The 24,537-nt window shown below is 38.8% G+C and overlaps 1 protein-coding gene across 1 annotated transcript in view; it reads left to right on the top strand.

Annotated features, from left to right (window-relative positions):
- Positions 1-17,558, top strand: part of LOC126484287 (ubiquitin carboxyl-terminal hydrolase 14) — a 133,709-nt gene extending 116,151 nt beyond the window's left edge. The window contains exons 8-11 of the mRNA XM_050107713.1: positions 3,324-3,506; positions 5,270-5,375; positions 7,434-7,616; positions 16,956-17,558. Of these exons, the coding sequence (XP_049963670.1) occupies positions 3,324-3,506; positions 5,270-5,375; positions 7,434-7,616; positions 16,956-17,077 (594 nt within the window). The 3' untranslated portion in view covers positions 17,078-17,558. The remainder of the gene's footprint in view (positions 1-3,323; positions 3,507-5,269; positions 5,376-7,433; positions 7,617-16,955) is intronic.
- The last annotated feature ends 6,979 nt before the right edge of the window (positions 17,559-24,537 follow it).

The raw sequence follows: 24,537 nt of genomic DNA, 5'->3' as shown, positions 1-24,537 counted from the left end.
TAGCACATAAGGTCAAAAACATACAGCAGTTTGATCAAGATAAGACAACAAAAAAGCCTGAGAAATGGGTCTACATACATACATAAATACATAATGGCAAAACATATGCTGTTAAAGGGAGAGCCATATGTGAAACTACACATCGTGTACCAGCTGTTATGTAAAAACAGTTCTGCCTTCTACATTCATATGACTGCCAGCAAGTTACTAGTTACAATGAGTACACATAGACAAAGGGTGTATATTGGCAGCACACAGCATTCTGTTGCAGAGCATTGCTCTACAGCATGATAGTCATGTCCTGTGTGTTTCACCATACATGCCATTCTTCCCCCACAGACTAGCTTCTCAGAACTCTGTAGGTGGGAACTGGCATTGCAACATGTCCTTGGTTCTTGCCACCCACATGGCCTCAATTTACGTTATTTCTCCACTTTCTTTGGGCTTATACCTTGTATTTTCCCAACCGCTCTCTCTACCACATATAATGCACTTTGCTTTCTGCTGTTATTAACTCTTGCACAATGTTTTGTCAACAAACTCTGTCTTACTTATTGCCCTATCTTCCACTTTTAAACACATTTTCAAATCTCATCTGAGGCAGTCCTCAGCAATCAGTCTTCCCTTCACATCCCATCCAGTAAGCCTCCACTGATTGGGGGTTCTGGGTGACTTTCCAGAACTCTTCCCATTTCCTAAAGCTCGCCAGTCCTTTTTCATCATCCCTCTTCATTCCTCTTCTGCCAGAATAAGGAATCACTAGCTCTGAAAGATTTTACTTTCCTTTAACCTTTATCAGTGTTTTCTACTGCTGCTATATGAAATACTTTAAAATATAGAAACTATAAAACCAACATTTCGATGGTATTAAAGAGGCCTTCCTCAGGGCAAGACTGATTTTACTGGAAGAAAGGTGTCCTTATTTAGTGCTAACTATCAGCGTCATCAGGAACTTTATTGGCTAGAGGATAGAAGAGTCTAGTCATGCCGAGAGGGAGAGCCTATTTGAGGAATATCCTGCTAGTTGATGATTGGCACCTGTCTGCAAATCAGTGCCTGGCTTCTGTTTTTTTTCCTGCTGTGCATGAAAATACACTGACAGTTTCTATAAAGCTATTTATCTAGGAAATCATGACCATTCCCACTGAGGCTTCTGCCTCACGATCGCCCACTGGACTGAGCTAGCTGGTAGCTAGGATGCAGTTTGTAACCATCCTCTCTATTGATGTTGTCAGGCTGCTTAATAATTTCAGTCACCTCTCATATTCTGTAGTGGCACGTACACGGCTCTCTTGCCAGTACATTGGTTTCCTGGAATGTGATAGATTGTCCACTATCAAGGTGGCGTTCTGCTATTACCAATTTATTGTGGTGTTCTGATTGCTGATAGCACACACATTCTGCCATTCATGTGCAGACTGGCACATCTGTCACCCCTATGTAGCTCATACACTCCTGCATCCTTGGTGGATCATATTATGTCATGAATCCTGTGGCTACTGTGGAAAATTGGTGTGAAACATTGGCGGCAGAGGACATTGCTTAGCCATTCATTGATACCCTTCAGGTAACGTAAGTGCACTAGCAGAAGCTCCTCTTCCTAGCCCTTTTCTTTTTGTTTTAATCTGTTTGGTTTTGGCTGCCTTTGTCATAATGTTGTCATACCCTTTGACTTTCTTTTATTATATTATTAGTGTCACTTATCTGTTGGGCATGGGCAGTAAGGATGTGCTGGACAGAATACTTCTGAGATGGATAGTGGTTGCTCTCAGTGGGCAGGTACTGGTTGATGTGTTAGGTCCACATCCAAAAATGGTAATGCATTGTTATTTCTGGTTTCGTGCATGAACTGTATATTCTTATGCAGGATGTTTAAATGTTGAAAGAAGTTTCTCAACTCCACTCCCCCATGAGGGGGAGTGTATGTCATCTATATATCATAGCCAAAGTTGTGACACTAATAATATCAAAGAAAAATTCATATACCTATGCCACATATTTTGCGCCAATGAATATGACTTCTGGTGTCCTGACTGCCTGCTACTTCAATCACGGAATACAAGCATCACCTGGAGAAGGCGGTAGCCTAAACAAACAGCTATATGCGAACTGTCAGTGTATTTCCAAGCCCGCTAGGAAGGAACCAAGTTCACCAGAACCCAAGTGCTGATGTGCAAACAAGTGCCAATCATCAACAAACTATATAATCCATGAATAGCCTCCTTTCTGTCTCCAAACGTTTGTTTTCATGGAACTTTTCTTAGTGATGTTAACGTGATTTTAAGTTGTCTTGTTGGCACAGTTCAATGAGCCTTGTGCTGCTTGTGTTCCGAATCTGTGAGCAGGATATTGGCCTATGGCTTTTAGGTATTTTCTTTCTTTGCTGATTTGTGCATCGAAGTCACCAAGCCGAATCTTCTCATCGACTTTAGGGATTTTTGCCATGACTGTTTTGAGTTTGGCCCAGAATTTTTCAGTATTTCATAGATCTTTTCTGTTTTCTGTGTCATCGGGTGCATGGAAATTGATCAGTGTGTGCTCTTTGTTGGCACTTTGTATGTACATGGTCATTTGGCAGGTGTTTATGGGAGAGACTTCTGTGATTGAGTTGTCTATATTTATGCATTTCACAAAGATCATGCCCAGAAGCAGAGTGCCATCAGCTACTCATTTTTGTGTTTTACACTTGAACATCCAATAGTTACTGTAGTGCATTGCGTGTTCATCAGTGAATCGTGTTCCTTGGAGAGCTAGTACCAGGATTCATTTTATCTCACACTGACTGTAGGGTGTGTAATTTCCCAGGTGGAATTAATTTGTTGACGTTCATGGTGCCAATGTAAGCGTGAATTCTAGGTAGAAGATTGCCTGAGAATTCTGATTTTCCCTGCATTTGTGATTACTCGGCTCACCAGAATCATTGTGTGCGGTTTCCGTCTGTGGACGGATGGATTGGTTCCTACCTGGGGTAATGCTGTCATTACTCGGGTCATAACTTGTGATCATTTGTCCAATGTGTCCACTGGTTACTTTGAAATCACAAGAAAATCAGTTTCAAATTCAAACAAGATTTTGCAGTACATCTCATTTCATTCAATATAGTTATTATTTCAGAATTGCAGATTTTTGTGATATGTGGAGTCCTAAAAATTAAATGGTACTACTAAAAGTGAACAATATAGTCAATACTACTATTTTTAGTTATATTAATAGGAATTCAACTGACTTCTGGCAGAAATACTGATAAAATATTTTGTATTCAGAGCCTCACAGTCTAAATGTAATTCAGTTTATCTCCATAAATTTCTTGTTTGTTGTTGCAGTCTAAAATCAGCAGGCTTCCAGCATACCTAACCGTGCAGTTTGTGAGGTTTTATTATAAAGAAAGAGAAGCAATAAATGCCAAAATTTTGAAAGACGTTAAGTTTCCTTTGGATTTTGATGCGTTTGAGCTGTGCACACCTGAACTTCAACAAAAATTGACACCCATGCGCTCCAAATTTAAGGTGAGTGTACTACACATTGCACAGTATTTATTATAGTACATGTGAGCTTTATAGATACAAAGCTTCTGTCTTTGAAATTTGTTGTTGTGCTTAACACTTCAGCTACCAAGCCCAAGCATAGCTCGAGCCACACTGCCGTGTTCAAAAGACTGCTCCTAAGTATAGCTCGGGCCCCATTTTTCTTGATGCACGAACCACCTATTGCTTGAAAACTGGACTCATTTCATACGAGAACAGTGTACGGACATCTTGCTACCTGCCACTTGAGCTTGGCTGCTTTCTGTTGTCAATTTGTAGAATTACTTCAAAACAGACATTAACAAACATAACAGCTGCTGTCGCGAATGGCTGTACCAGTTTAATACCATTGACATAATTCGTTCATTTACTCGTTTTGTTTTGCAGTTTGCTGTAATTCTGATACAAATGTCATGTTTGTTAAGTGAACAAGAAATTTTGGAAACTCAAGAGGAAGAAATTTCTCAGTAATTCACATCGCACTTTTTTGTCGGAGGATATTTATATGAAGCTTAGTCTTTTTTCATATGTACTACTCTCAAAGCTATTTCAGTGGTATATGTGCCAGTAACACTTAAAATAATGGATAGATGGCTGCTATTCCAGCCTCAAAATCCTTCTAAGTGGCTGATCCTCAAAGTGGTAAAGGGCACTGTGCATGGCAAACTGGTACTATCCAAAACTGGTGTCAGGCAAATGTGGTGCACAACAGACCATAAATGTGCAATTGTTGAGCAACTGACTGCCCAGACGAACCAGAGCGCTACCAACAGTCCTTCAATCACCGTTCAGCAAACATTGCTATGTATGGACCTCCTCCAGCAGGTTTATGCTCCATCCGAAAGAGGGTCATTGGCGTGTACAGCATGAAACATCTGAAAGCAAACACTCTGCAACAGTTGTCAGAAAGGTCCAGGCTGGAGGTGGAAATGTTATGGTCTGGAGAATGTTTTCATGGCATTTCCTGGGTGATCTTGTCATTCGGGAGGGTGCAATGAATTGATATAGGTCTGCATCTATCCTTAGAGACAACATCCACCCATACACAGAGTTTGTTTTTCCTCTGCACAATGGCATCTGCCAGCAGAACAACACAATGTTCCACACAGCTCGCAGTGTATATATGTGGTTTGAAGAGTATCAGAATGAGTTTACCGCCCTCCTCTGGCCACCAAACTCTCCAGATTTAAAACCAATCGAAAATGTATGGGGCCACACCAGTGAGTGGGTGTGGCTCCACATCTTTCTCAGTGCCTTCCAGAACATCACTGATTCTCTTACAGCATGGCTCACAGTGGTCCACACTGCAAAAGGTGGTTATTCAGGCTTTGGACGGATGGTTACATTAATGTGACTGAACAGTGTATAAATTATACTCCGTGCAAATGTCTTCTTATGTTAACAGAACTCCATCCACCACATTTGCACATTTGGTTTCCAGCTGAGTCAATACGTTAGTGTTATTACATGCACGGATGCATGTGTGTGCATGCACGCACACACCCCCCCCCCCCCCCCCCCACACACACACACACACACATAGTGAATCACTAAATGTAACATCATTGTGCAATCAGTCCAAGATTCCTATTAATATTGTCTGCTGTTAACCTTATTTGTAAGAGGTTCATACAGTTTGTGTGTTACTAAAGAAATTACAAAAGTATTTATGTGCTTTGTGTTAATACTGTGGAGTAAAATGACTCCAGTTTGATGTACTTATAATATTGATTTATCTATCACAGGAATATGAAGATAAGCGAGTGGAAGAATCACAGGCTGACAAGACGGATAAAGGAGACGATGGGGAGAAAGCGAAAATGAAGGCTGTGCCGTTTTGGTTTGAAAATGGTTTGTGTAATTTTGGTTTAAGTTCCATATTGGATATGTAGCCTTAGACTGATTTCAGACCCCTACCTCTTCCCCACTGTCCATATCTCTCTCTCTCTCTCTCTCTCTCTCTCTCTCTGTCTCTTTCTGACTTGGATTTGGGAAGATAGTGGCTCAAATCCCTATCTGGCCATCTGTGTTTGGGGAGTCTAGCAATCTCTAAAATACAGTCTGACCAAAAGTCTGCATTTAAAAATGCCCTAGGTTCTATTGAAAGAAAAAATGCAAAAACTGGCAAAGAGATGGCACTGGAGAGCAACAAGCTATCGATGCCACATGAGAATAGTGTATAAAATGATCAGTAGTGAGAAAGAAATTCACATCATCCTTAGCCTGGCTGAGAAACTCCTGTTGGAAGGTATGATTTTCTTGTAGGACGGCACTCATCCCATATTGCTACATGTGTGAAAGATCTCTTGCGCACGTAGTTTGGTGAGGTTCATGCGCTGAGCTGCCATGTCCATCATAATGGATCTCCCGGGATCTCAGACCTCAGTTTGTGTAATTATTGATAATCGGTTACCAAAGTCACAAAGTCTACTGTGATTGTCTGACCTCATTAGGAAAGCCAAAAGACAACATCTGACAAATTTCTCATCCTACTTACTGATGCACTGTGCAGGGTTGTTCACAACATTGTCCTTTGTCTACAGGTATTGTCAATGAATGATGGCTATTGGTTTCAGTAAAGCTCCATGTCATTTCAAGCATTTGTGTGAGTTTTTACCTCTCTACCTACATTATTTCTTGAACTGTTGAATTTTCAAATGCTGATTGAGGTTTGGGTCTCCCTGTATATTAAAACACAATCTATAATTTAACTGCATGTGAGTATTTGCATTTCCTCATTTGAGATTTTTATGGAAATTTCTTCTGGAAGTCTTGTTTTCATCCTGCCTAATCAAAACAGATATCTTGTCACATACCTTCATCTATTTTATTCCTGTACTGTTTCTGTCATTTGTTGTTGAATCTAAAATGAAAACTGACTTCTAATCTATTTCTAATAACCATACTGACAATTCATGAACTTTCCTTCCTTACTTTAAATGAGTTCCAAAAAAGTCAACTCCTGGTAACATTGTGGTTCAACTCAGCATATTAGTATACTACTGATTCATAAAGCTGTTAAAACAAAGTGTTAATCTGGCTTCAGTTGCCAGAGACTGCAGTCATGGGTGAGAGAGTTTGTGTTTGTGTGTGTGTGTGTGTGTGTGTGTGTGTGTGTGTGTGTGTGTGTGTGTTTCTATTTTTGATGAAGGCCTTACTGGCTGAAAGCTAAGAATTTATTACTTACTTATTACTTTCCTTCCATAGTATTGGTTCATTCCATCCTGGTTTTTCCATTGCTTGAAAGTATTAATCCAGGTTCATTTACCCTTTGATGACTTTTAGGGTGCGTCTAAGTGTCAAAACTATAGGGGCATAATAGTTGAAGTAGGTCATCACAGTACCTTGGATTGTAGTTTGTACACAGCCATTGAGGGTGTTGTCTCATTAATTTGTGTTACTTACATAGTACAAAAGATCTTAATTGATTCTTATTTCCCCAATTCTTCTATACACCTAGTATATCCCCCCCCCTCCCTATTGAGGCATTTTTTCTTCCCTGTAGCTTCTGCCTGTCTTTCCCATTCCTCTTCTTGTTTTCCATATTTTTCTTTGTCCTAGTGAAAGGGCTATTTAAAAAGACCATCTTCTCTCTTGAAAAATTGTGATACTAATTTTTTATTAGATTTCAAGTCAGGCTCAGTTGTTTACAAAATTACCATGGAGAGCTCACTGTCAGGCATAGTTCACCTGTGATAAAGTACAAGTTGCACAACCAAGCTGATCTTGGCGCATTCTGTTTGTGCAGTCACTATCATTGATTGTAACCATTGTATGTCTTCCATAAGTGTGGAATAAGTGCTTGTAGCCACAGAAGCTACACAAGAATGTTTACTACTCATCATGAATGTTCTGTATGAAATAAGTGAGCTAGTATATATTGCAAAATTAAATATATTTTGTTGCCAGATCTTGGTTCCAACAATTCTGGATACTACACGCTGCAGGCAGTTTTGACTCATAGAGGCCGTTCCAGTTCTAGTGGCCACTATGTCGCATGGGTGAGACAGAAGGAAGATACATGGATCAAGTGTGATGACGACACAGTCTCACCAGTTACATCAGATGATGTCCTGAAACTGTCTGGAGGAGGTAATACATTGAAACACACTCAGTAATTGTTTAAATATTTAACAGTTTTTTATATTTTGTTTTCTACTTGTCATGTTGTTGTTGTTGTATTTAATAAGCCTGACACAGGAAAATGTAACTGTGTAATGTTAAATTGCTTTCTTCGTAAAATGTGAACAATGATTCATTAGTACTATTACAGTGAGTGCCGAGTGTTGCCTTACTACTTACGTGTAAAATCAAATTTGTATAGCAACATGTCCAATACTTCTCTGTCTCACCTATTATACGCAACACAAACTGGCAACCTGGCCATGGTGGCAGCACTGTCATGTTTACACCTGAGAAGCAGGGAAGGGAGGTACCACTAGTGTACACTACAGTACTCTTATAAATTGAGCAACTTGCACACACATCTGTAGTGTGGTTTCAGTTGTCTGAGACTGCAGACTTGTGTGCAGGTTGCGTTTGCGTGATTTGTGTGTGTGTGTGTGTGTGTGTGTGTGTGTGTGTGTGTGTGTGTTGCTGACAAAGGCCTTAATGGCCTGGCCGAAAGCTATAATTGTGTGAATCTTCTTGTTGTGCCTGTTGCGACTCAGCATCTCCATTATATGGTGAGTAGCAGCTTTCCTTCTCTAATATTGTCTAATAATACGTTTATTTATATCAGCAACGAAAAATTTATTGTGTGCATTTTACTTGTTCTTGTTTGGGGCACTATCACACCATTCTTGTTATCATTGTCAGTAAAATTAGTGATGTTAACAGCAAGTTTCCATGGCTACACACAAAGTTATTCTCCTCAGTTGCTTTTCCTGATTACTTTTCACATTCGCGCTACAAGGTAACAGATAACGCATGATACTTTGAACTGGAACATGACTGTACCTAGTCATGTGACCAAGTTAGTTCCTGCTATTGAGAGGCTACCACTACACCTTGTTGAGTAATAATTAGTGCTATTGGGGTTGCTGTTGTCGTCGTCGTCGTCACTTCAGCCGGAAGACTGGTTTTGTATAGCTTTCCTACTACTCTTCATCTCTGCATAGCTACTGCAACCTACATCAGTTGAACCTGCTTACTGTAGTCAAGCCTGCCTCTCTCTCTCTCTCTCTCTCTCTCTCTCTCTCTCTCTCTCTCTCTCCCCCCCCCCTCCCCCCCCCCCCCCCCCCCCCCACCTGTCCCCCTCTCCATTTCATTACCAAATTGACAATTCCTCGATAGTGGCTTAGTACGGTAAAATGTGTACCATGTGATATGAAAAGCCAACTTTTGAAATTGGCATGAATGTGTATTTTTGACTAACACTTGTAGTAAAAGTAATGAATTAAGGTATTCAGTTCTACACTGTAAAAGTAAAGAGGTGATAAGATTGGAGAGAGATGCTGAGAGACAGAATTTGTGAAGTGGGGCATCAAACATGGTTGGATAGCTCAGTTGGTAAGACAGTTGCATGGAACATTGTGCAAATTTATCAGGCACAGTTGAACAATAGAAGATCCAGGCCAGAATATCAACAGTTGTGAACAGAGTAGATTGCTATTCACTGCAACTTGAGTTGCGGACAGGCACAACGAAAAGACAGTTACACACTTAGCTTTCTGTCAAAGCCTTCTTTAGAAAAGAATGGAAAGCACACTTGCAATCACACAAGGAGGCACACCTCAGAGTGTGACTTGCTGCTTGAAAGTGTAAAATTTTTGCTGTTGGTGTTTTTATCTGCCACCTGCTACAATATTCATGCCAGTAAAGTGTGCAAATCGTGTTCCACTTTATTTTGTGGACCATTCTGAAACCAAATTAAATGTGTGCAGTTTAGGTTTGACCAGTGGAAACCATAACCATAACAGAATGTCCAAATAGTATATCTGAACCAAATTGTTTGAATACTGTTGGACATCTACAGAAATTTTTCCAGTATTCAGTGAAATTTGTTGGATGTTTAACTTCTTCGCTTTGTAATGCTTTTGATCCCACATGCAGATGCATTTCATTATTTCAGTCGGTGGCGAGTGTAGGTCTTGAGCTACTGCAAATATTTTTAACTTACTCCAACTGTAGGTCTGTCCTGAAACGTGTGATTGCCTAGTCAAGTAGACATTTTTCTTAAACTGCTATTGATACACCATTGCAGAGCGGAAGTTCATGCCTCCTACGTTTTGCTAATCACAGTCGTGTTTAAAATGTCACTTTTTATATAGATTACATAAGAAGATAATAAGAATTTCTCAGAATGTGGGAAAAAATGCAGTATCTTGCTTGCTAGGAGATATATTACTTTTTAAGTCAATTAGCTGAAAAATATTCCTGATGTAGGCGTAATATTACAGACATAACTATAGTGTTGAGTTTGTTGGAGTCACTGGTAGACCAAGAAACAGAATCAACCCATTTTTGATACATTGCGTTAAGCATGTAGTTTACTTTTCACTGAAAATGCCTAACTGCATTTTTCAGACATCATGAAAAACAATGAATTTGCCAGGAAGTTCTGCAAGAGAATCACAGTAAATTGTTTTTTGAGGAGGAATTAAAAGGACGAGTCATCTTTTAACACACATGTATTTGATATGTGGGAAGAATTGTGTCCTTTGCACAGTGACATGTCAAAGGCATTTGTAAGGACAATGTTTAAAATCCCCATGCTGCATTCCAGATTTAGATTTTCTGTGATTTCCCAAAATTGCTTCAGGCAAATTCCAAGATCGTTCTTTTGTAAAAGGCATTGCCAATTGCCTTCCCCATCTTTCCATAATCGGAGCTTTCACTCCCTCTCTGATAACCTCATTGCTGACAGGACATTAAACTCTAATGTAGCTACCTGTTATATCGAAGAATGTTCTTCAGGTTTCTTAACCATGTTGAGGCTGCTTTAGAGCAATAAAGCCTTTCGTGATAAGAAATAACAGTTTGATCTGTAACTCTAAGCTAATAAAGATGAATACAACACTTTCCATTGCAGTTAACTTGATAAAGCCAAAGCCAGTTTCTGCCTCAAATGAGGCCATTACCCAGTATATACGTTCTTATTTATGAATCGGGAACACACTGCTGAATAATGGCCTTCCTTGAGATGGAAACCAGTCACAGATATGTCCGTAAAATAGTTTCAGTGGAAGCTGTTATGTTTGCCCTCACATTGCAGATATTAATGATCACTTGTCACCAGTGATCCCACAAACCCATATCATATTAATTATAAAAATCCAACTGTTTGGTCTTGAAACTGTGATTGATCTGTGCGCTAGCTTTTGACATTTTCAAATGAAATTCCTCATGAATGTATGTTTTCTTCTCAGTCACAGTATTTTTGTCCAAAAGCAGGAGTAAGAAATCAATACTTCAGTTAAAATTGGAGAATGATGGATAAAAAAAAAAATGAGAAAAGTTGTTCCGGAAAGTCACTTTCAAGATGCTGCAACGTAACTAGACTCTTCTAAAGGTTGCAAAGAATTTAAGTTACCTTAAATCTCAAAACTAGCAGGCTATGTTTTATCTTTCTAATGTTCATTACTACACATAAATTCAGATTTCTGTGCTCTTTGATTTAAGTGTGACTGCTGTGAACAGCAGACAGGTAGAGCATGCATCTTTTAAGATTCGGAATTACTTCCAGAAAATCTTTGGATGAGAGAAGCTACAGCGATGGATTATGACTTAGTCTAAGTTGGTTATGCACCACCTTCTATATGTAAGTGTACTTGTTCCTTGTATGTCAGACATCAGATCCAAAGTTTTTAAGCTTAATTCCAGTGTTGCCGTAATGTTTTGTATTTATTTTTGCTCCTGTACCTTTGTGTCACTTTCACTCTTGACTACGCTTCATTTATTTGAAAAATGAGAAAATGCACATAGCCTTGGAGTCCTTGTGAAACAGTAGGATTCTTTATAACTAGTTAAGTGAATACGATTGGTGATCAAAGGAAAGCAGGAGTGTATTACATCCACTCTGTGTGATTTTCTTAAATTCCCCAGTTAATAAATATTTTACTTAAGGCTAGTTTACATGATGATATCAGGTTGTGCAAATTGTTTCATGAAAAGTTTCACCAAGTGTTTTTGTGATAGACTTTAGACACATTGACATCAGTATACACTTCAGTTTCATTGTTTTGTGAGTCCTGTCTGAAAGGAAGGTTTTGACAGCTGTAAAAACTGTGGTGAAGTTAATGCTTGTCTGCATGAAATTACTGCATAAGGAAAGAAATAAGAAGTGTTTGACCTTGTGATTGGTTAAAGAAAAGACGTCAGCTCCATTACGCAGCAACCTTGTTGAAAGAAGTTGTGGGAGACGTAGGAAGTTATTTCAATTGCCTGAAAATTTCACCAGAGCTGTTCATGTTTCTTTGAAGTAGTCAATAATGCAATGAGGAAGAGACTACAATGCATAAGCATTGTTGCCCAACTGAGACTACAACTCACATGTTTGTTCGCAAATGAGGGTTCATATGCATCTCTACAGTACATATATTAGGTTCCAAAATCAAAAGTTGCTGTCTTTGTTAAAATTGTATGTGATGCCATCTATATGGGACTTGCAGAATACATGAAAAGAATCTGCCAAATAGTCATTGGCTGTTCCAAAGCAAGATGTTTGGCTTGCCTCTATTTTTCTTAATTCATCTGTGTATGTCATCCCCACTGAATGAATTTGGCTGTGCAGATCATAAATTGTCGACCCATCTATGTTCAGATTGCATAGGAAGGCCTCAAGTGCAGCAACACAACACTGTTTCTTTTTATGGTCAACATAATTGAAATCCCACAAACATCTATGTATAGCATAGGTATCTATTCCCCACTTCTCATTTCAGTTCGTATGCACTCTGCACTGTATTGACATGACACCTCACCTCAGAACATGTGCAACTAGTGTAACCAAAGTTGAAATAAATCAAAACTGTTTAGTTTCAACAAGAAGTTGCGCAAACACATGCCATGCTTGTGCAGCTGTCAGTAGTGCAGTTGCACAGAGTCCAGTGTTTCATGTAAACGGCTTTTCTTGGACAATCTTATCTGGAAAGTGAAGCTGGAAAACATGGAATACCAACACTATGGAAAAGATAGATTGCTACTCCCCCCCCCCCCCCCCCCCCCCATGAACCTTGCCATTGATGGGGAGGCTTGCGTGCCTCAGCGATACAAATAGCCGTACCGTAGGTGCAATCACAACGGAGGGGTATCTGTTGAGAGGCCAGACAAATGTGTGGTTCCTGAAGAGGGGCAGCGGCCTTTTCAGTAGTTGCAGGGGCAACAGTCTGGATGATTGACTGATCTGGCCTTGTAACACTAACCAAAACAGCCTTGTTGTGCTGGTACTGCGAACGGCTGAAAGCAAGGGGAAACTACGGCCGTAATTTTTCCCGAGGGCATGCAGCTTTACTGTATGGATAAATGATAATGGCGTCCTCTTGGGTAAAATATTCTGGAGGTAAAATAGTCCCCCATTCGGATCTCCGGACGGGGACTACTCAGGAGGACGTCGTTATCAGGAGAAAGAAAACCGGCGTTCTACGGATCGGAGCGTGGAATGTCAGATCTCTTAATCGGGCAGGTAGGTTAGAAAATTTAAAAAGGGAAATGGATAGGCTAAAGTTAGATATAGTGGAAATTAGTGAAGTTCGGTGGCAGGAGGAACAAGACTTCTGGTCAGGTGACTACAGGGTTATAAACACAAAATCAAATAGGGGTAATGCACGAGTAGGTTTAATAATGAATAAAACAATAGGAATGCGGGTAAGCTACTACAAACAGCACAGCGAACGCATTGTTGTGGCCAAGATAGACACGAAGCTCACGCCTACGACAGTAGTACAAGTCTATATGCTAACTAGCTCTGCAAATGACGAAGAAATTGAAGAAATGTATGATGAAATAAAAGAAATTATTCAGATAGTGAAGGGAGACGAAAATTTAATAGTCATGGGTGACTGGAATTCGGTAGTAGGAAAAGGGAGAGAAGGAAATGTAATAGGTGAATATGGATTGGAGGTAAGAAATGAAAGAGGAAGCTGCCTGGTAGAATTTTGTGCAGAGCATAACTTAATCATAGCTTACACTCAGTTTAAGAATCATCAAAGAAGGTTGTATACATGGAAGAACCCTGGAGATACTAAAAGGTATCAGATAGATTATATTGTGGTAAGACAGATTTAGGAACCAGGTTTTAAATTGTAAGACATTTCCAGGGGCAGATGTGGATTCTGACAACAATCTATTGGTTATGAACTGTAGATTAAAACTGAGGAAACTGCAAAAAGGTGGATATTTAAGGAGATGGGACCTGGATAAACTGACTAAACCAGAGGTTGCACAGAGTTTCAGGGAGAGCATAAGGGAACAATTAACAAGAATGGGGGAAAGAAATACAGTAGAAGAAGAATGGGTAGCTCTGAGGGATGAGGTAGTGAAGGCAGCAGAGGGCTAGTAGAAATCCTTGGGTGACAGAAGAAATATTGAATTTAATTGAGGAAAGGAGAAAATATAAAAATGCAGTAAATGAAGCAGGCAAAAAGGAATACAAATGTCTCAAAAATGAGATCGGCAGGAAGTGTAAAATGGCTAAGCAGGGATGGCTAGAGGACAAATGTAAGGATATAAAGGCTTATCTCACTAGGGGTAAGATAGATACTGCCTACAGGAAAATTAAAGAGACCTTTGGATAAAAGAGAACGACTTGTATGAATATCAAGAGCTCAGATGGAAACCCAGTTCTAAGCAAAGAAGGGAAAGCAGAAAGGTGGAAGGAGTATGTAGAGGGTCTATACAAGGGCGATGTACTTGAGGACAATATTATGGAAATGGAAGGGGATGTAGATGAAGATGAAATGGGAGATACGATACTGCGTGAAGAGTTTGACAGAGCACTGAAAGACTTAAGTTGAAACAAGGCCCCGGGAGTAGACAACATTCCATCAGAGCTACTGACAGCCTCGGGAGAGCCAGTCCTGACAAAATTCTACCATCTGGTGAGCAAAATGTATGAGACAGGCGAAATACCCTCAGACTTTAAGAAGAATATAATAATTTCAATCCCAAAGAAAGCAGGCGTTGACAGATGTGAAAATTACCGAACTGTGAGTTTAATAAGTCACGGCTGCAAAATAGTAACGCGAATTCTTTACAGATGAATGGAAAAACTGGTAGAAGCCGACCTTGTGGAAGATCAGTTTGGATTCCGTAGAAATATGGGGACACGTGAGGCAATACTGACCCTACGACTTATTTTAGAAGCTAGATTAAGAAAAGGCAAACCTACGTTTCTAGCATTTGTAGACTTAGAGAAAGCTTTTGACAATGTTGACTGGAATACTCTATTTCAAATTCTGAAGGTGGCAGGAGTAAAATACAGGGAGCGAAAGGCTATTTACAATTTATACAGAAACCAGATGGCAGTTATAAGAGTCGAGGGGCATGAAAGGGAAGCAGTGGTTGGGAAGGGAGTGAGACAGGGTTGTAGCCTGTCCCCGATGTTATTCAATCTGTATATTGAGCAAGCAGTGAAGGAAGGAAACAAAAGAAAAATTCGGAGTAGGAGTTAAAATCCATGGAGAAGAAATAAAAACTTTAAGGTTCGCCGATGACATTGTAATTCTGTCAGAGACAGCAAAGGACTTGGAAGAGCAGTTGAACGGAATGGTCTTAAAAGGACCCTCAGCATAAGATGAACATCAGCAAAAGCAAAACGAGGATAATGGAATGTAGTCAAATTAAGTCAGGTGATGCTGAGGGAATTAGATTAGGAAATGAGACACTTAAAGTAGTAAAGGAGTTTTACTATTTGGGGAGCAAAATAACAGATGATGGTCGAAGTAGAGAGGATATAAAATGTAGACTGGCAATGGCAAGGAAAGCGTTTCTGAAGAAGAGAAACTTGTTAACATCGGGTATAGATTTAAGTGTCAGGAAGTCGTTTCTGAAAGTATATGTATGGAGTGCAGCCATGTATGGAAGTGAAACATGTATGATAAATAGTTTGGACAAGAAGAGAATAGAAGCTTTCGAAATGTGGTGCTACAGAAGAATGCTGAAGATTAGATGGGTAGATCACATAACTAATGAGGAGGTACTGAATAGGACTGGGGAGAAGAGGGGTTTGTGGCACAACTTGACCAGAAGAAGGGATCGGTTGGTAGGACATGTTCTGAGGCATCAAGGCATCACAAATTTAGTATTGGAGGGCAGCGTGGAGGGTAAAAATCGTAGAGGGAGACCAAGAGATGAATACACTAAGCAGATTCAGAAGGATGTAGGTTGCAGTCTCAGGACTGAAGACATCAACAACAACAACAACAACAACAGATTGCTACTTACTAGTGAGAGGAGAGCTGGAGTCGCCGACAAGCACAGTGAAGAAGACTGCTAAAGCATTTAAGCTTTTAGAAAATGTCCTTATTGTGTGACTGTGATGGAGTTGGATGTGAGCAGCAATCTCTGGGTGGGTGACGGGGGAGGGGGGGGGGGGGGGGGAAGCAAGGGGCAGAGAGGGGGGAAGGATAGCAGGGTAGTGGTGGTGAGAAGATGCTGCGTCCCACAGACGGCACAGCATCTTCCCCCACCTACATCCTGATATTCTCCCCATCCCCACCCTTGCCGCCCCCTTACTCATACCACTCACCCCAACGGGTGGCTGCCCTCATGAGATGCAGTCACGGAGCACCAAGACGGTGGCTATACATGTGAGAGTTTTTGTGTGTGTGTGTGTGTGTGTGTGTGTGTGTGTGTGTGTGTGTGTGTGTGTGTGTGTGTGTGTGTTTTGTTTACTGTCGGGAAAAGTGTTCGTTGTAGTTCTGCTTTGTGTTGCAAATACCAATGTAGTACCTTTTTCTGTGGGTTAGGGTGTTGTCAGTAATGTTCTCTGCTACTTGTACAGTGTACACAACTGTCAAATCTTATCCACTGCCCTGATGAATATCGGTATTTCTGAACAAAAATTTCTTTTGAACTTCTGCCAAGTGACTCAACAAGAACACATACCTGGTGCATGGCTGGTGGAAGACATTGCAACATTTATTTGTTTACCTTTTGTTGCTCAAGGGGAATACTTTTTACCTATGGCTAGAAAAGTTGTCTGTCTTTAGTGGTAGTGAATTAGGATTAAATTGTGATGCGATGCCTAGGTCATGCTGCATTAAGCACATAACAGCAATTTTTTTGTGGATTATTAAGTAATTACAAATCGGAGCATATGTTATTACTATGGGGAAAAAAATTGTGGTGGAGATGGCTACATTAGAAAAGTGTGACATTATGCGGAAAATCTGTTATTAAATCTTAATCTGTGATCCTAATTTTGTTGTATTTCATGCATATGTTTTTGAATCAAGACTAAGATTCTAAAAATTTGTTTTTTTGTTGCAGGTGATTGGCACTGTGCATATGTTTTGCTGTACGGTCCCCGTATATTAGAAGTTCCTGCTGAAGGATCAGAAACCTCTGCTGCTTCTTCATCTTCTGTTAACACGCCATCTGTTCTTCTTTAATTTGAAACTTGAACGCAAACATTAGTGAAAAATGTTTATAATCAACAAAGAAAAGAAACTGCATAACAGTGGAAATCGCGTCTCTGATCTTCATTTTTTATGTGCTTGTTTTGAAAGTGAGTGTGGTACCAATGAAATTTCATAGAAACTAAACATTGAGAAAGTTTTAAGTGTGCCATTTCTTAAATATATTGTCAGTTTTCCATATTCTTAATGTTTTCTAAATTGTTTATTGACTTGCCTGCATTTATCTTTTGGTTGCCCTTCATTCCTAAACTGCCTTGTTGATGGAGTTACTGCTAGCATCTGTGCCTGCTGAGGCCTAAGTGTTCAATTGGGGCTATCCAGTATGTTGGGCATCAAACTTTGTGGCAAACTGGGCACATTCATCTGTGTGTATAAATTATTATTTGGTCTTGTAAGAGCAGTTTCGTTGTCATGTCTGTGATTGTAATGCAATACAGTGAACTGAAAACTGAAAGCTGGCTGACTTTTCTCTTTTTCGCTATTTTGAAAACTCTTCAAATTTAAAGTTTGGTGTGTGGTTTAATATGTATGTTGATGGATTGTACCTTAGTCAGATTCAGAAAATATGAGCTATATTATCATGCAATATAGCTTGGTCATACCTGTGACATGTTCCTTTCCTTCTTGTAAGAATATTTATTTTTAACTAAGACACACCCTAGTTAATGTGCTGTTAAAATGATGTACTACCTCTACAAAAAGAAACAAGTCTGCTCATTACCAATGAACTCTGTGTGTGTGTGTGTGTGTGTGTGTGTGTGTGTGTGTGTGTGTGTGTGTGTGTGTGTGAGGGTGAGAGGGTGAGAGAGAGAGAGAGAGAGAGAGAGAGAGAGAGAGAGAGAGAGAGAGAGAGAGTACAATTTGAGTGCAATATTTACTGAGAACTACAGAAGGTATGTGAGGAAGCATACTGCCAAAAATCGAATGAGGAGTTACGAAGAATGTGACATTAAACTGGCCAATGCTCCCATGATTTATCCTCTTGAACTTGAGTGTTGTGTACCTAATCCTAAATACTGTTTAAATTGCTGGCAATATCATCTGCTGCAGTTGCCAGCAATATAGGTAATACAAAGAAAAAGGTTAGTCTTAAGAAATCATGTTCCAGAACATCATTGATCTCATACGGGCTAGCCACATTCTAGCTATGAAATTTGCCTGAAGGAGACAACTGGATCGAAAAAGGCCTGACACACTAATTAGAAGGTAACATGTGAGGAACAGTACTTCTGCTTAACGGGGTATTAAATTTTCTGTGTAAACAGTTATGGATAGTAGATGGTCAGGTAAAAGTTAATGATATGCAAATCATTTTAAGTAAGAAACTGAAGTTGTAGTCACAGTTTTCCATACGTGCATATAACAGTATCTTGGTTGTCTTGCTCAGTTAAGCATAAAAAAGACCATTTAACATAAGGTGGAATAAGCATTCAAATTTAATTCTTCCAATGTTGTTCTAACGCGTCTTGCCATGGTTGGTTGCATAGTAATAAATTTGTCAAAAATTGGAATTCCTATTGACTTACACAGTCAGCTGAATGATTGTGATCATGGTGACTACTCTGCTAGTATCTCAATCAAATCAGAGTATCAGAAGAAAGCACAGAAATTTTGTATCGATTACTGCCACAACTCTATACAGTGCACTGTTAGCCTTGGCAAAGGATGTGCTCGAGTTTTTCAAGACCTGGGTTATACCGGGTGTCAAAGGAAGATTGGCATAGGAAATCTGTTCCTAGACCAGCCAGGTAGGATATTGCATTTATAGGCTATGGATAGGTTATCAACATATTGGCTAACTCCTGCTTCCCGTAGTTAGTTACACAAAAGAGCTCATTTCTTATTCCAGCGAGTTTTATTATTTGCTGTATAACTGCTCAATCATGAACAGTAATATTATAGGTAGTTTATAAAAATTATTGGTAAAGAAATAGCCATAATTTAAGATTTGTTTAAAAATGTGGGGGTGACATTTTCTGTGAATAAATAGCTGTTTGTTTCTAAAGTAAGTCAGCTCATTTAAAAGCCATCTTCCAAGAAATAAAATAAAATAAACTCATTCCAAAAGCTTCCTCTTTAAAAAAGTTATTCATATTGAAAATGCTTGTGTTGCTGAATGTTCAAATCTTAAATAATCATTATTTCCTAAATCCAGGACAATAGTTGTGTAACTCTGATTTTTTGGATTTCAGAAATAACCATTTTAACTGGAATAACTTGGTAGGTTGTTAGTTATTTGGTTTGGAAAAATTTTATCGAGAAAATTTTGGCACATTTTGGGAATCCTGCAGAGCCAGAAATCGGATTCATCAAATAGCAGATAAAATTTGGCTTTTTCTGATTGTATAGATCATAGTTAATCCAACATGCTTTTTTGTTTATTATAATTATTCATCCTCTAATTTTCGTGTCATTTAGTTAATCTTACAGATATTATAGCAAATTTTGATTTTTAATCTTATGTGCATCTGTAAGTATATGTGGAGAACAATTATTCATTCAGACGACAACATTAATTTTGTCAACACCATGTGGATGTTTTTGGGATAAAGTGTATACAGTCAGTTGGCACCCAATAACTAAATTGTAAACATCTCAGCATTACTATAGTTAGCATTCATTTCATTATGTAATAGGTATCAAAAGTCATCCTGTGTTAAGCAGGTAACTTGATACATCAGTTGGACAATATCAGTCACAATGCAAAGTGACTTCATTGTGAATCTATGAACCAAGTTGCCACCAATAAACTGTGCTACATTGTGTATGTGAATGTAGTTGCCCGTCTGATTTTTATGTTGAAACTATATTGATTATAAACTAAGTAGAAGAAATCGAAAACTAATTATTGCAGTGTGTTGTGTATTATTTACTAAACTTTTGTAAGGTACTTCTATGACAGCAAGCTCTTAAACACACAGTGCTAGAGCAACTGCCTCATCAGGAATACCAGGTGAGCAAATTTAAAAAATGTGAAACCAACCAGATTATATGCCTGCTGTGCTGTGAATATACATTAATGCATTCTGTGTGGGAAGACTGTTAGTGCTCAAAAGCTACTTTAAATAATATTTTAAGGTTTAAGGATCAGTCACAAAATAGATTGTTTGATGATGAATGTCTTGAATCTGTTGCTGATACAAAGGTAGCAAAAATGAAATTTCTACTGATACAGATGATAACAAATCCATCTTGGCTTGTTGCTCTTTAATAAGAAATAGAGAGACTGAGAAAAAGAAATAGTTTATAAAACAGAAAATGGCACCAGAACAGACACCAGATGATTCGTTTTGGGCATATACACTCTGCATAAAAGAAATAAAAATAACTATTACAACAACATATGGAATGTAAAAGAGGATATATTAAAATAACTAAAATAAACTGATTGCAGGGAGAAATAATATTTTGGAGGAGTATTAAATAAGTGACATCAGCACAATCAACAATAATATAGAATTCAAATCATAAAAATGCTTACTGATGGGACTTTGCTGTAAGAAGTGAAACGAAGTGTACAGAAATATATCTAAAAACACAGATGATGTGACTTACCGAACGAAAGTGCTGGCAGGTCGATAGACACACAAACATACACACGAAATTCTAGCTTTCGCAACCAACGGTTGCTTCTTCAGGAAAGAGGGAAGGAGAGGGAAAGACGAAAGGATGTGGGTTTTAAGGGAGAGGGTAAGGAGTCATTCCAATCCCAGGAGCTTAGATTATGTAAAGCAGATTTCAGTTATCAGCTGACATTTGGAAAACAAAGAATTTGCTTATACCTGAATAGCTTCATAATTTAACTGTAAAAATTATGAAAGGAGCAAATCCCAGTCGAGGTATTTTAATGTTCCCAGAACATAAAAAAGACAAGATTCAGCTATCCGTATAAAGTGTAAAGGATTTTTGTTGCGCAATTCTAATTAGAAAAGTCTACATCTCTGGAAGAAATTCATGATAATGTGGAGGCTGATTTTAGAAGAAATCAATAAAGAGCGATTTTTTAAATTATTATTATTTCATGCATGTTGCTTGAAAAAAGATTTGTAAATGTTTGGGATGTTTACATAGTTTTCAGACTTCAGGAAAACGTTTGATAGTAGGGTGTGTTTCAAGAAGTCCCTGTACACCCCCCCCCCCCCCCACCCCACCCCCCCCCCCCCCCCCCACCCCCCCGCTGTAATGCCTTTACAGAGATTTGTCTGTCCTCACATCCTCTGACATCTTGTGGCACATCTTAGTAGTTCTGTGTCAAAAGCCTTCCTGAAAACTGTTGTGCAGTTCCTCATTAGTCTCGTGTCCTTGTTGAACCAAATGGGGTATCTTCGTTCCCCACAAATTGCGTGGCATGGCAAAATCTAAACAAAGCTCCGGGGCCTGATTCATCCCTATCAGATTCTATATCTCATTTGCAATTGAGTTATCCCCCTCTTGTTAACCATAATGTACTGTAGACACCTTGAATAAAAAGCTGTGCCCAGTGGATGGAAGGTTAGCAAAAATTATCCACGAAAGTATTGTCCAGTATCCTTGGTGTCCATTTGTTGTAGAATCTGAACTCCAAATGTGATGAGGTACCTTAAACAGAATAACCTCCTCCATGTGAAACAGCATGTGTTTCGAAAATGTCGAGCATGTGAAACCCAGCTCATGCTTTCCTCACGACATCTAAAAAGCCATGGATCAAGGCAGTTGATTAGATTTAATTCAGATAGAAATAGAAAGGATTATTTAGTAATAATAGTGACATCAACACAATCAACAACAATACAGAATTCAAAATCATTAAATATTGATTGAAGTACCTTCTCTGCAAGAACTGAAACAAAGCATTCAGAAACTAAAATAAAACTTCTATATCATTGACAATGATTTATAGTAGGATTTTTTAACATGCGCTGTGTTTGGTCATTATTGGGAATTGGCACAGAACCAGCACCAATTTAGACAATTTCATACTTCTGTGTCATGATAGTTCTTTATCCATGCAACACAATAAATGTTATTGGCAGGGGATCTCAAGCTGATTCCATATTTCTAGCTTATCAGAAGGCTTTTGACACTATTCTTCACTATTGGTTTTTAATCAAATCGTTTGCCTGTCTCAGTTGTGCAACTGGATTCGTGATGTGCTGTCAGAAAAGTCACAGCTTGCAGTAATTGACAGTTTCTCTGGGGTTCTGCAAGAAAGTGGAGGTTGTTTTGTATTAATGTGAACAAGAGGTCAGTGTGCCATGGATACGGTGCACATAAGTCATTAAAACAAAAGTGTTTTCTGTTATGAGATCTTTTCACAAAGTTTCAATCACCAGCTTTCTCCTCTGAATGCAAAAATATTTTTTTGACTCCTGCCTACATAATGAGACATGACTGTCATGATAAAATGAGACATCAGAGTTCACACCAAAATTTTTTTAATGTTCATTTTTTCCACATGCTGTAAGTGTGGAACAGTCAAGAAATAGTCTGAAAGTGATTCTGCTGAGCACTTTTAAAAGTGTGAATTGTGGAATCGTCACATGCATGTAAATACAGTGTTTCTTGACTTCCAACAAGCATTTGACTCATTTATTGAGAATATGATAGTATGGGGTATCAAGCAAAGTTTGGGAATGAATTGGGGAATTTTGTGGGGGAGAGAACACAGCAAGTTACCTTTGATGAAGTGCTATTGACAGACTTGGAAGTAACTTTGGAGTGCCCTTGGGACCCTTGCTGTTCATCTCATATATTAATGACCTTGCGGATAATATTAATAGTATTCTTAGTCTTTTTGCAGGTGGTTAAGTTACCTATAGTGAAGTACTGCCTGAAAGAAGCTGCATAAAGTTTCAGACAGATCTTGATAATATTTCAAAGTGGTGCAGAGACTGGCAACTTGGCTTAAATATTGAGAAATTTAAAATTTTGCATTGGACAAAAAAGAAAAAAAAAAAAAAAAAAAAAGACTTATGACTTCAATATTGTTGAGCTGTAGTTGGAACCGGTCAACTCTTACAAATACCTGAGTGCAACAATTTGTTGGATATGATGTGGAAATTTTTATGTCACAGTAGTTATTTGTAGATGAAGAGGCTTGCCTAGGATAGAGTGGCTTGTAGAGCTACATCATGCCAACCTTCGGACTGAACACAACTACTTAAAGTGGAACAGTCACATACGGTCAGTCGTAGGTAAATCAGATGGCAGGCTTGGGTTCATTAGTAGAATACAAGGGAAATTCAATCTACCTACTAAAGAGATTGCTTACAAACCATTCTTGTGACCCACTTAGAATATTACTCAAGAATGTGGGATCTATACCAGATAGGACTAACAGGAAATATTGAACACATACAAAGGAGGGCAACACGAAAGCTTATTTGACCTATGGGAGGGTGTCACGGAATGCTGAAAGAACTCGATTGGCAAATGCTTGAATATAGATACAGAACATCCCATGAAAGTCTACTTAGTTTCAAGAATCAAACTTCAAGTGATGAATCCTGGAATATTCTACAGCCACCTAAGTATTGCTTCCATAGGGATCATGAAGATAAAATTAGTCTAATTACAATGTGCACAAAGGCCTTTAACACTTTGGAGACCAAGCACGAGTGTAACTCTAGCCACTACTTTGTGTTATAAAGACCCCACACAAGTAAAGGTTGAACTACAATTTTCTCGATGTGCGAGCCATATCTAGTGCTTGAAAACTGGACTCGTTTCACATGAGAACAATGTATGGATGTCTTGCTACCTATTTCTTGGCTGCCACTGCCTTTTGTTGTCAATTTCTAGAATTATTTCAAAAGAAACATTAGTGAACATAACAGGTACTGCTGGGAATGGCTAAACCAATGTGATCACATTGTCTACTTCTGTTTGTTTATGCACTAGGCTTTGCAGTTTGCTGTAATTCTGCTACAAATATGTCATGTTTGCTGAGTGAACAAGAAATTGCTCTATAAATCATCTCGCACGTTTTTCTTGGGAGATAATTATACTTGCTGTCATCACTATTTGTAACCTATCAAAGAACTAAAGTAAATACGAAAAATAAATCTTGAAGCCTGGTTCTTTTTAGTATTTATTACTATTAAAGGATACGTCAGTTACATACGTGCCAGTAACACCTTAAATAACAGCGTAAATGGCTAGTCTGCTCAACACTTTGGAGACCAGCCATTTAGAAGAATATTGAGCCTAGCAATCATTCTTCCTTGGCTCCATACATGGATGAACAGGAAAAAGCTATAATAACAGGTACAGGAGTCATTGCCGTACTATGCATTTCAGTGGTTTGCAAAATTGGGATGCCTGGATAGGTATCATGATAGATATCCTGGCCCATATCATAACACAAGTCAGGTTCCTTTTCAGTTCTTGCCTATAATAGAGATTCTCCTTGACCAAAAAGCCATACTTGTCCTGCATGAATAGTGGTATCTGCA

This window comes from Schistocerca serialis, chromosome 6, assembly GCF_023864345.2.
Source record: "Schistocerca serialis cubense isolate TAMUIC-IGC-003099 chromosome 6, iqSchSeri2.2, whole genome shotgun sequence".
NCBI lineage: Eukaryota > Metazoa > Arthropoda > Insecta > Orthoptera > Acrididae > Schistocerca > Schistocerca serialis.
This window is presented reverse-complemented; position numbering and strand designations above follow the sequence as displayed.